Source organism: Crinia signifera, chromosome 11 (genome assembly GCF_055691185.1).
Source record: "Crinia signifera chromosome 11, ASM5569118v1, whole genome shotgun sequence".
In the NCBI taxonomy this organism is placed as follows: domain Eukaryota; kingdom Metazoa; phylum Chordata; class Amphibia; order Anura; family Myobatrachidae; genus Crinia; species Crinia signifera.
Window position 1 is genome coordinate 29,233,230 of NC_139227.1, and position 13,325 is coordinate 29,246,554.

The 13,325-nt window shown below is 46.4% G+C and overlaps 1 protein-coding gene across 1 annotated transcript; it reads left to right on the forward strand.

The window, feature by feature from the left end:
- Positions 1–3,576: 3,576 nt before the first annotated feature.
- Positions 3,577–13,020, forward strand: LOC146045327 (embryonic polyadenylate-binding protein 2-B-like). Its single transcript, XM_083164093.1, has 7 exons — positions 3,577–3,682; positions 4,675–4,765; positions 6,593–6,660; positions 7,583–7,689; positions 10,015–10,102; positions 11,594–11,697; positions 12,641–13,020. Exons 1-7 carry the CDS (start codon positions 3,677–3,679, stop codon positions 12,678–12,680), a joined length of 504 nt encoding a protein of 167 aa, XP_083020219.1. The 5' UTR covers positions 3,577–3,676; the 3' UTR covers positions 12,681–13,020.
- The last annotated feature ends 305 nt before the right edge of the window (positions 13,021–13,325 follow it).

Genomic DNA, 13,325 nt, shown 5'->3' on the forward strand with positions numbered 1-13,325 from the left:
AGAAGTCATTATGTACAAGACGAAACAGGTCTTTGCCCCAAATGTAAACACCAATCGGCGACCTACCTGCACAACCTCTGGGACTGTAAATATATTAAGAGATTTTGGTATAAACTCATATACTTTATCAATTCCAACTTCCGACTACAGGTCCAATTGCATCCAATACCTCTCCTATTTGCGAACTTTGATGAATGGGCTCTCACCCCACCCCAACTTCAACTAATCCCCATCCTGACCCTTGCAGTCACGGTCGCAAAAAAAGCAATCCTAAATGCCTGGATCAAACCTCACATTCCAAATATCATGGAGGTGGAATCACTACTTCTAAAGTACTTATATTATGACCGATACGACATTCTTCGGCATACAGGCACACCTCCCACACGATTCCTCAGAGTGTGGGGCCCATTCATCGACAGTCGCACGCAATCATTGAGAGATGATATCTATAAAACAATCGATATACACAATGTCTAGAGTGAATAATGTGAAACTTTATTGCATCAGAAATGTTCATACAAAGCATATTACTATGATACTTTTATCCCCCCCCCCCCTCCCCCTTCCCCTCCCTTCAACTCCCTCCAATACCAACAACATCCCCCTCCTCCCCCCCCCCCCCCCTTAACAGAAAATTGACGAGTTAACAATGTTTTAATTGTAATTCTGGCCATAGGCAAAATTAAGGATATTTGAAAATGTTTTGCTTCTTTTCCTTTATGACCGTTGCCAGAACATATCAAAGTCTGTATTTATTCAATTGTTGACTCTGAATAAATATATTTTCAAAAAAAAAAAGGTGCCCACACACTAGAACGATTTTTGGGCCGATTGGCCGATTTCCGATATATCGGCCGATATATCATCCGATGTTTACTGATAATCAGTTGAATATCGGCCGATTTTTGTCCGATGCGCGCTCCCGTGGATCTTTAGCTGAATCTTCTGATCTTACGTGCTGCACTTTAATCAACTTCTGTGATTGTAAAGATGGTACCAAATAGATGTCAGCTAATTAGTTGCCTGGCTCAACCACTCCACAGTATCACTCGGCAGCGGTTCTCAACCTGTCCTTAAGTACCCCCAACAGTGCACATTTTCTGGTTCTCCACACAATCACGTATGAAATGCTTTGCTCCACCTGTGGATCTTTTAAAATGTGTCTGAGTGCATCTGCTGGGTGACCTGGGAAACGTGCACTGTTGGGGGTACCTGAGGACTGAGGTTGAAAACCACTGGATTAAGGGCAGTGGTTCTCAAACTTGGTCATGAGCCCACACAGTTCAGGTTTTCCAGGTTACACGGTAGGTGCAGTCATTATTCACTCATACACTTTACATGATCTGTGAGGAGACTTTGAAAACATGCACTGCGCGTGTAATGAGGACTGAGAATTTGTGCTTTAGGAAACCATTCCACGTTCAATTGCTCCAAAAATGATACATCTTCCCCGTGTGGTGGTTATTTTGCTGCAGTAAAACAAACTTTCAATGTAGTGTTCCCCAGGCTTGGGCTTCAGAAAGGTGTGGGGTAACCACAGACGGTTCCCACCCCATTGGGATGGGAAGCGTGTTACGTCTGAGAAGACACAGGAAGATGGCCCAGTGCTCTGCGAAGATGGCCAGTCTGACAAAGATTGTGACATGGATGATCCTGTGAGTCCTCAATTAAAGTAGAATCCTTATGTGTTTCCTTCACTACAAGAGATGTCTTGCCTGTGTAGTGTTAATTTTTGCCAGTGGTTCTCAACATCGGTCCTTTAGGCCCCCCCCCCCAAACATTGCACTTTTCCAGGTCTCCTCACAGGTGTCGGTGAATAAGTGCACCTGCTAGGTGACCTGGAAAACATGCACTGTTGTGGGGGGCACTGATTTATCCAACACTATCTAAAAGCCTGTCAAAATGACGGCTTCTGCAATGTAATTTCACTTTGAGCTGTGACCGTTTTTACGTTCATTTTGAGCTGTGACCGTTTTTAGCCCACAAACTCCCCCCCAGTTCCTATCCCCTCCTGTCTGTCTTCACAGCTCCCTATCTCCATATCCAGTAAGTTTAAAACAGATCAGTGTCTCTGCATAAATTGCTTTCACTTTCTGTTATGACATCTTTTAGCGCACAAAGTAGTAGTTTGGTCTGTCGAGTGGCATCTAGTGGTCAGTGGCGGTACTTCACCTCATAGAGGAGGCATGTCCAAAGTCCGGCAAGGGGGCCAATTGCGGCCCATGCTGTCACTTCAAGCGGCCCGCAGCCTCCAGCCTGAAGCAGGCAGGACCCCTGCTGCTACAATCCTGTTACCCTCCTCCGCAATCACAGTGGCAGCTGTGTGCGGAGAGGGGGGGGGGGGAGCTTTCTCCCGTAACATGTAGAGCGGAGGAGGGCAGCAGCGGGAGCCCTTGCAGTGCCTGCTTTGCCTCTTCATCCTCTGGCTCACACAAGGGGCCCCTTGTGGGGGAAGGCAGGGACCCATACAGTCAATGGGGGTAGAGTGGGGGACATACAGTGCAGGAGGGGCCGGCTGGGGGACATAGTGAATGGAGGCAGAGTGGGGGACATACTGTAAATGGCAGTTATACAGTGAAGTAGGAGCAGGCTGGGGGACATACAGTGAAGGAGGGACAGGCTTGCGGACATACAGTGAATGGAGGCAGTGATGGACATTCAGAGAAGGGGGCAGGCTGGGGGACAGAGTGGGTGCAGAGTGGGGGACATGCAGTGAATGGGGGCAGAGTGGAGGACATACTGTAAATGGCAGCCATACAGTGAAGGAGGAGCAGGCTGGGGGACATACAGTGAAGGAGGGACAGGCTTGCGGACATACAGTGAATGGAGGCAGTGATGGACATTCGGAAAAGGGGGCAGGCTGGGGGACAGAGTGGGGGACATGCAGTGAATGGGGGCAATACAGAGAAGGGGGGCGGGCTGGGGAATATACAGTGAAGGGGCAGGCTGGGGGACATAGAGTGAGGGACCATTCTGATGTGATTAATGGTTCAAAGAATGTCAGGCCCCACACATTTTCACCTTACCAAATCTGGCCCTTATAGCAAAAAGTTTGGACACCTCTGTCATAGAGGTAAAGAGAAGTTGCCATTGTAGATATAGAAGGGCTTAGTGCAGATTTACCTATGTTTCTGTAGAGGTCATCTGGACACTGTTCAGCAGGAGGTACGGCCCAGAGACACATAATCTGCAGTCATTTGACTGACTGAGGGTAGATTTACTAAAGCGTCTGAAAAATTGCACGTGGTGTAAAAAGGCTAAGGATTAAGGGGGAATTCAATTAAAGAAGTGAAAAAGTGATTTTCAATTTGGCCGCATAAACACACAGGGTCAGTAGAAGCTGTTGTTTCTGGGAGAAACCGCCCCACTTCTGTTCCAGTGTGGCTCTTCTGGGGAATTTACTTCACTTGCTAGAGGCAGGAGAAACCTAATCCCAGAAAAAGCACAGTATGTGCCAGTTTATCAGGGATGATTGAAAAGCTTCCATAGATCTCTACTGAAGGGAAGTGTAATACCCTTAGGTGCCACCAGAGGCTTGAGTCATTGTGATGAAATAGCAGACTACTTGCTGTGGTACAGTAGCTGATCATTGTACTTTAGAACAGAGATGGGGCTGGACTTCAGGTGACTGTCACAAATTTCCAGGGATAGTCCCAGGTCCTGAAGGAAGATTATGTATGTAAGTGTATACATTTAGACCATGGGCCTGATCCCCCCCCCCCCCCCCCCCAATGTAACTCTCTCCGCACATGTTGCCTCTGCCCCACCTGCACTGCAGCATGGTTTTGTCCATTAAAGTAGGAATCAGGCACCAAATGTTCTGTATATTTTAAGCAAAACTTTCTCTTAATCTTTGTTCCTTGGGCATTTTCATTGATTAATTATAGAGGTATACAGTATGTCCAAATTTGTCCCCGATGGTGGCACGATAACAAGCATGTGCATGGTCAGGGGTTCGATTCCCACCATGGCCCTAACTGTACAGAGTATGTATATTCTCCACGTACTTGCGTGGGTTTCCTTTGGGTACTCCGGTTTCCTCCCACAATCCAGAAATATACTGGTAGGTTATATGTCTCCTAACAAAAATTAACCCTAGAATGTGTGTGTGCGTGTACATGTGGTAGGGAATATAGGTTGTAAGCTCCACTGGGGCAGGGACTGATGTGAATGTTCAAATATTCTCTGTACAGCGCTGCGGAATATGTGTGCGCTATATAATAAGAATAAGAAGAAGAATAACCCAACACCTGCCGCAGGCATTTTTTGCTAAATGTTTAATTTGCCGGGATGCTCTCTGCCTGAGTGACAGGCAGGGTGCTGTCGCTGGGGCCTGCCCAGTGTCTCATGGGCAAACCCTCACATGACAGCACCTGCTGCAAATTCGGCAGAGAGCGACCAGATTAAATCAAGTCCTGCCTACTTTTCATAATGAACTAGGAAACATCGTTCGATGTGAGAAACCATTGAATGATTTTTCCTCTGTGTGAGCAGATGTGTAAGTGTACACCCGCTTGCAGTGTAACATGGGGATTCGGGTGGCTGGGGGTGGCGGGCAGCGACTATACACAGCCTAGCGAGCAAGTACACTGATGTTTGGCTGTACCTGTGATGTGATTGGCTGCACCTGCACTGAGTGACTGTTTACTGGCCCAACTGTTTCTTCTCCAGGAGCTGAGAGCCATAAGGTTGTGGGTGCGGGAGATGGAGGCGGAGACTGAGCGTCTAAAGGGAATGGCTGCAGATGAGAGTCCAACATCTGGTAGGATATCGCTAGATAAATGGGTTATTCCCCCAGACGTAAGAGACCGTAATGTATACATACAGTATATGTCTATTGCCCATTTATGTGTCTCTGAAACCCTGCCATCTGTTGGCGGTGAGTGAAACTACATCTTTCTCTCTCACACATACAGAGAGGCAATCACAAAGTTAGCTTTCAAAGCATTTGCTTTAAGCGGGCTTACTAGTAAGGATATACATTTGTCTAGTCCACAGACAGTAATTCTTCAGTGTACCAAATGCATCACATTGTTATATAGACATCTCCTGGGTTCCTTTACCCAGCTCAGACAGTCTGGGTTATATAACAAGGAGTGAATTTTTGGAGAATAAGCCAGCTGAATAACTTGCACCCTGCTACTGTTCCCACTCCCCTTCTGCCTCTGGGTATTGGTGGGCTGTGATAACCATACATGTAGTTTTGGATGTTACGCTGACCGCTTGGAATGTGAGAACCAGTGTACAGAGCACATCGTCATGACGCCAACAATATCATCCCAGCCCCAGTACGCACTCCCAAGGTATCCCTGCTCACACCGTCTCACTGCAATCCCTTAATGTGCTAAGGTGGAGAATGAGTGGTACTTGTGTATTATAGCGGCGCCCCCGATTTCCATCGCGCAATGTTTTAATCGAATCGCATCGCATGGCATGGCATGCGATGCGATGCGATTTTTGGCCCCTATACGATGAAAGATTGTATAAGCACCCTAATGGGTGCTTACAATGTTAAATGCACCCCCACGCCACCCCCCAACTATAAACGTGAACCCGAAGCGTGGTGAGCGCAGCGAGCCCGCAAGGGGCGGCGGTACGTGTCCTCCGACCTTTTTCATACCCCCACTATCCACGTCGGCGTGGAGTTGAGAATAGAAAGTGTGGCGAGCGCAGCGAGCCACCGAGCCCGAAGCGTGGCGAGCGGACGCGGATACCTTCACAGGTATCGGAGTCCCCTTGCGGGCTTCACAGGTATCCGCGTCCGCTCGCCACGCTTCGGGCTCGGTGGCTCGCTGCGCTTGCCACACTTTCTATTCTCAGCTCCACGCCGACGTGGATAGTGGGGGTATGAAAAGGTCGGAGGACGCGTACCGCCGCCCCTCGCGGGCTCGCCACGCTTCAGGTTCACGTTTATAGTGGGGGGGGGGGGGTGGCGTGGGGTGCATTTAACATTGTAAGCACCCATTAGGGCGCTTATACAATGTTTAATCGCATCGCATTGTATGGCATTGTATGCCATATACAATGCCATACAATTTTAAAATTGTATGGCATTGTACAATATCGCGCGATATCGCGTCGCATCGCATACCATCGTATGCCTTATGGTATGCGATGCGATGGGCGCCGCCAAAATACACAAGTACCGAATGAGTTCTGTTACTTCCTGGCTTCTGTTGCTACAGGGTACTACCGCTGACCCGTCCTCTCCCTTTCTGACTCCAAACTTAGGGCCAGATGCACTAAGTGTCAAAAGTGATAAAATAAATGGAGAGGGATAGCCAGCCAGCCAATCAGCTCCTACCTGCCATGTCACAGACTGTGTTTGAAAAATGTCAGTCAGGAGCTGGTTGGTTGGTTGGTTGTTTATCACTTTTGATGCTTAGTGCATCTGGCCCTCGGTCCATAAGTTGAACTGCCACCGAGACAACTCCCAGCAGCCCCACAGACTTTGGGCCAGATTAACAATGAGGTGGAGGAGTGCTTATGGTGTCATCACGACCTGCACTGCCCACCTATGCCCCTGACCTTGCCCCTATGCCTCGCTACACAAACAAGGCCAATGTGTTATCTTCTCTTCATTCCTCAGGTCCACCTCACCCTCTGATTTCAGAAGAGAAGTGGGAGGCTGACAAGCTTTCTGTGTATGTGGGAAATGTAAGTTCTATGCTCTATTTCCAGACTTGTCAAACCAATCATTATAGTTTGGCATTTCTACATTGTCAACTCATTCCTTAACTGACTGCTTTCATGTGAAGGACCTTCTTTGGTTTTTTTTAAGCATTTTATTATTTGTTTATTGAGGTGGGGTGGACGCTTGAGGGTAGTTTTACCAAAACTTGAGTGTCAATGCACATCTCGTTGTCATTCCTCTCAGGCTGATTTTACAGTGGCAGTCCCAGCACCTGTGCCCACTTTTAGAAACATTGAGTATGTAATGCACCAGTACCCTGCGTGTGTGGGAGCTGCAGCTGCCACTGGTAACCAGTCATCCCCGTACATACTGTTACGTAGACACTTGAGTGTTGCGTTCTACCACATAGTTACCTCCCCTCTTGCATTCTGCAGGAGACTCCCTAAAAATAGAAGCAATCTCCCTCTCTCCCTTATTAGTCTAGCAATCTCCCTCATGTCACCTAGCCCACATAACACTATAACATTTTTTGGGAAAAAAGGAATGAGAGACAGATACATTTACATTGAACCATCAGCACCATTTCCCAGCACTTTACTAAGTATAGTAGCTGTTACTAACTGCTTTGGGGTTCATCTACATTTGGATATAAATCATTTTCAATTACACACCCACGCTTCTAGGTGCCACGTTCACAATCTCTTTTTCACAATGTCTCCATATATGGAACTAGCCACGCCCTTTGGGTGGAGCATGACATGCCCCCTCAATGGGGCGCTTTACAAAATTGTACTACCAACTATAATCTACCTGAAACTAGTTTTCAATAGTAGGCAAGTATGGTTCTACAGCTAGAACAAAAAATTTTGTATGCAGCTGACAGAAACTGACCAGGATAAATGTTTTGGTGAGCCAAGCAATGTGAAAAATCTCTTGTTACCGTAGGTGGATTATGGTGGTACAGCCCAGGAATTGGAGTCTCACTTCAGTGGCTGTGGGTGCATCAACCGAATAACCATTTTATGTGATAAACTCTCTGGACATCCCAAAGGGTAAGAGGCAGCCCAGGGGATTGGGCCAGTGAGCATTTGCTTTGTGTTGCTGTCTTTATGTAATCCTTGGCCAGCGGTATCCTTCAGAGTTACACTCTCAAGGTGCGTGCACAATGGGCGATATATCGGCTGTTAAATCGGCCCCTCAGGTTATCGGCAGCTTCTTCAGATTATCAAAGTTTGATGCTCTCTGCGGAAGCCTCCGATAACCTGAGGCCCAAGCCAGCAACCACGGCCAATTGCAGCAGGAGTGGTAACTATAGTAACAGTAATAGACTGTACTAACATGCAGTTATCATGATGCAGCTTTTCTAACACCTACTAGTGGAAAATAACATCTATAACAATAGGACTGCTTCCTTCTTGTCCAAATGAATCATCTGCTTGGACCCGGGTCAACGTCATTGCAAAAGGGGTAGCTAAAAAATAAAAAAAAAAGCTGGGCTTATTTCCCCAGGAATCCTACCCTCGTCCTGACCAAGGTGGAACAAGGGGACCCGGGTGGGGGGCAGTGTAAATGGGTATGCTGGTTCATCCGACCCGGCTCCCGTTCACCGAAGTGGGGAAACCCAATCTCCGGACTGCAGTGTCCTGCGGTCAGTATTGAGGCTTGGCAGGGGGCGCACACAGCCTCCGCTGCTGTACTGTGCAGACAGCAGTGGAGCTGGGGAGGAGGGGAATGGATGCCTGTGTGCGGCATCCATTCACCTAATGGACAGGGGCTTGGGGTTGCACGGAGGCTGAGGGTTGCCCAGCAGCTTACCTTGATGCTGGGCTTGCCACCAGCGTGGCTATCCCGGCGCTTGGAGATGTCCTCTCCAAGGGCCGCACCCGTTTGCACCGCAGTGTAAACGGAGCAAATCCTGGATCTGACCTGGCTTGGAACAGTGTTCCGAATACCGGATCGGATCCTGGATTTGGGTGTAAAGGAGGTATAATTCAGTTGTACTGTTCTAGTGTCTGATTATTAGAGCCACACTGTCGCAATTTCCTTTCTAATTTCATTATTTGTGTCATTATAATTGTTTCAGCATTGATCATTATAGATTTTAGTTTATTATAATTTTTTTATTCCTGTCATTTTTTTATTAAATTGGTTTATACTGTATATTCAAGTGCAGTCTCAATTCTGTTATGTTCATTTTTTTCTCCTGTGGTTTGAGTAGCCACACATGACCGCTGCCTGAATAAATAGACCTAGTATTATTTTTGATACTTAAGATAACTTTATCTATTTGATCGTGCTGTAAATATATTCTCTCTTCCTTTTTTTTTTTTTAAATATCTTTTTGACTTAACACTGTGACCCACTAGCACGCAGCCACTAAATTCCCTTTATTGGTCTCTCCCAGCTGCTGGTGCCAGTTCTGTATTCTGCAGTTATCCAGAGTCCGCTCCTTTGTCAGTGCTGGCCTTGTAGGGTATATGATGATGTCTGGTTAGTATAAGCAATATGTCATAGCTCCCAACATGACCCGTTCCAGGAGGGACATGCTCTGTTCCTGGACTTCCATGTCAGATGCGGGGCTGCAGCACCTTCCAAAATTCGGATAGGGGTGCCCCACCAACTGCCACCCCAAGCACCACAGTCTGGGACTCGCTGGCCGGTGTGGCTCCCCTATTTCAATTTTGGACAGAGGTGCAGTCCCATCTCTGCAACTTCCGCTGGCATGGAAGTCCAGTAGTGGAGCATTTTGTCCCTCCTGGAATGGATCATGTTGGGAGGTATGAATGTACCGTATTCAGGTAGAACAGAACATATGCGTTTCTCCAGCTCTTTGCAGTGTCAGCGGCTTCCTCAGCTTTACTGTGGCTGGTGGGGAAATGATAAACCTACAGTTCTTTGTATTCCCATTGTGGACAGATACATGGTGTATGCTATTGTTGTAAGGCAGGGGTTCTCAAACTCTGTCCTCAGGACCCCACACCTTTCATGTTTCCAGGTCACCCAACAGGTGCACTCATTACTGATACTGACTGACACATTTTAAAAGATCCACAGGTGGAGATAATTATTTCACTTGCGAGGAGACCCACAAAATATGCACTGTGTGGGGTCCTGAGGACCAAGTTTGAGAACCTGTGTTGTAAGGCGATGGACTTGGCAAAGGCAGACACTTAAGATGACCAGTGTGTCCTGGCAGAGCTAATAAACTTTGGGCAACAAGATATCTCTGTGGCCTTTGGTCAGTAATGAGCGTCTCTTGCTTGGTCATTCTTTATTAACGGGAGTAATCTACAAGGTGCTGCTGAGGAATACATTGCGCACAGGCCACAGTGTAGTTCTGTGTGATCACGCAGTGATTGTATCCTCTTACATCTTAGATACGCATACATAGAGTTTGCAGAGAGGAGCTCAGTGGACGCCGCGATATTAATGGACGAAAGTGTGTTCCGTGGAAGGACTATAAAGGTGAGGTTACCAAGAACGTGCAACATACAAGAACCGTTTTACACGTGACCTGTTATACACCATACTTGTCTGGAAACATATTTATTTTCTGACCTTTTTTGGAGCTAAAGGTCTAGAATATAATAAACTACACTTGAAAATCCTTCGCCCCTGCCATTCTCCTTGTTACACATTCTACGAGTGGTAATTGGCAGTCTGTCTAACAAAACTAAGTTAACCCTTTTGAGTGTTAAAAATGGCAGTGCCGCTCACAGGGACTTTTTTTTTGGGGGGGGGGGGTCAATATTTAACTAAACTTCAATTAATTGACTTGGCTGTATTTATACTAAAAGCACAGTCGCTGTGAGCAGCATTGGCAGCGGATATTTTGAGGATCACTCACAGCAAAGTTGGCACTCAAAGGGCAGTATTCAATGTGAATACTCGGCATGTGCAGTGAATCCTGTTTAGGATTCGCTGCACAGTCGCCATGTTACCGGAGGGCTGGAGCCTTCGCTGCCAGCCCTCGCTGTCACAGTATTCAATGCCGCAGGGGCTCGCTGCCCCTGGCGGCGATTCTTAACCGCCGCAGGGAGCCGGGGGACGGCGGAAGACAAGGAGATGGAAGTCTCCCTGCCTGCCCCAGAATGTATGTGGGGGGGGAGGAGGGCTCCACGGGACCCAGGCAGCACAAGCTGTCCCCCAGGAGAGTTAGCAGGGCACGCAGGTAGGGAGCCGCCTGCACTGCTCCCGATCGTGCATATGTAAAGATCCGGAGTAGTGAATATATCAATATCTAATGAGCGGTTCTCAGCTCTCGGCCCCCTGCTGGCTGTTATGTGTAATAAAAAATTAAAGAAAATTAAAATTGAATATATATTCATGTGCTGTAATAAAATTCCTGATTTTTTTGCGCCAAATAAAAAAAAAAAAACCTTTCTTTTAAAAGTTCACATTCCATTTCACCATAAAAAGATGGCGATTGCTACATGGTGACACACGGCGAAAATCACTTAGAAAGCAATTCGCCATCTGATCATTGAATACACTCACGGCGAATAACATTGAAAAACCACAGCGAATTGCGGAGACTATCAGATGGTGAATTGTCCATCATTCACTGTTCGCCATCTGCGAATATTGCACGTTGAATAGGGTGCTTCACTTTTTCAGTAAAAAGATTCACCTTAGAGCATGAAAATAGCACACATTCGCCATAGAACATGGCAAATCAGCCTCATTGAATACTGCCCAAAGGGTTAGATGAACAATGTTCACTACCAAAACAGTCTAACATGACCCATTCAATTGGGTACAAAATGCACAGCTTCTGGACTTCCATCTTAATTGATAATTGCAGTCACCTGTGTTGAACTAGTGATAACTGTGTTCCAGCACAAGTGAAGGCAATCCTAAATTAAGAAAAGTCCAGGAACAGAGCATTTTGTACCTAATAGAATGGGTCATGTTGGAGGGTATGCCAATAACGTGTGTTATGTTGCTTGTATACAGGTTCTTCCCAAGCGTACAAACATGCCAGGAATAAGCACCACAGATAGAGGAGGGTTCAGCGGAAACGTCCAGAGGGTGCAAAGGCCCAGGGTTCATGCATACAGGTCAGTGCTAATAATTATAGAATGTAAAAATGTACAGTATCATGGGGGTGAGAATTCCATGAAATGGGGACTTCCTGCAGGCATTTAGCTCGCAGGTTAAGTGCCCAGAGATATACACATTTTTTCTGTTATAAGCCCCATAGGGAATGCATGGTATGACATAGATCCTGAGTAAGTTCCTGGAATGATGCAGTTACTGAAGCAGCAAGGCAAGGGGTGCGCTTTACATGGATTGTAAGGGTGGTAACAAATCTCCTTTAAGTGCACCCTTGGGGCTTATGGTGAGCAGTACTTGAAAAACTCAGGCATCTTAAACAGGAACAAAAAATGCCCATGATACAGGACCCCATACTTCGGCAATCCTTTTTGAACTTCAAATCTGGAAATGCCCATATGCCACCTATTGTAATGTCTATAGCAGTGATTGTCAGTGGAAGAATTGTAGATTGTCAGGACAGTCGCAAAAAGACCAATCGCCACCATACATTGGCAAACCCAAGTCTGATCAATCGCAGAGTGTCCAACATGTTGGATGCTCTACAATGGTGATCACTTCTTGGTCTGAATTGTGGAAGCCCATACATCAGTGGTGGCTTATGGCAATCCTTTCAAAATCGTCATATTGCCCCAGTCCATCACTAACATGGACAACGTAGGAGTACCTAGAACACACACCGATCATACGCAGCTGGAGGACGGATGATCTGTGCCAACTAGCACTTAGGGCTATGGAGAAGGGCTGCAGCTGTAACCCCAGCCAGAAATACTGCATCGTGCCCCTGTAACCTTAGTTCACATTCTTTTCTCAGTGTGTTTAGTCTAGAAGTTGCTGATATTGTGCGAGTTCTCTATATGTAGATGGGACCTCTCCTCGGATTGTACTCTATTATGAAGTTGGCTTAATAGATGGGAGAGTTCTAACCTTAATTCTGCTCTTCCCTAGAGGTCATGGAAGAACAGGCCAGTGGAATAACCCATACTGATGCCAAGTACACCAGCCTTATCTACAATGGCGTGTGTGTGTGTGTGTGGCAGTTTTACAGTCCTCCTCTGAGTTGTCCTATCCTGGAGTTGTCCTGAACCATCTGGTACCAATGCATCACCCTACGATACCAGTCTTGTGCTATGGAACGGAATGATCAGGATCTGTTCTGTGATGGCTATATGTACAGTCTGTAAACACCATTGGTTCTAACCAGTTATTGTATTAAGAGTTTTCATGGTTAATAATAATAAAAAAAGTGTATTTTTATTAAAGGTCTTTATCTCCCTCTAGTGGATCTCCAGCAAAAGAAAACTATCTAGGAATATGTATATATTTGTAAGGACCTGTTAAACTATAGTTTAATAAAAACTAGCAATGCATATATTAATATGTACGTCCTAATGCTTTTACTTTGTTGATCCTTTGAAAGCTTTTAAGGGGGGTTTCGCTTAAGGATATCCTATCCTTTCATTGGTGCCAATTTATAGTTTTGCAGGTGGGTGCTCAAGCCTGGTGAAAGGGGGGTGTTCTTTGGGGAGGGGGTGTAGCCCTGCAATTGGGTTTACATGTGCTCAGGATTGGATTGGCCCACAAGGGGTACAGGGGAATGTATAGATGCAATCCCAAGGAACTTTCTATAAAA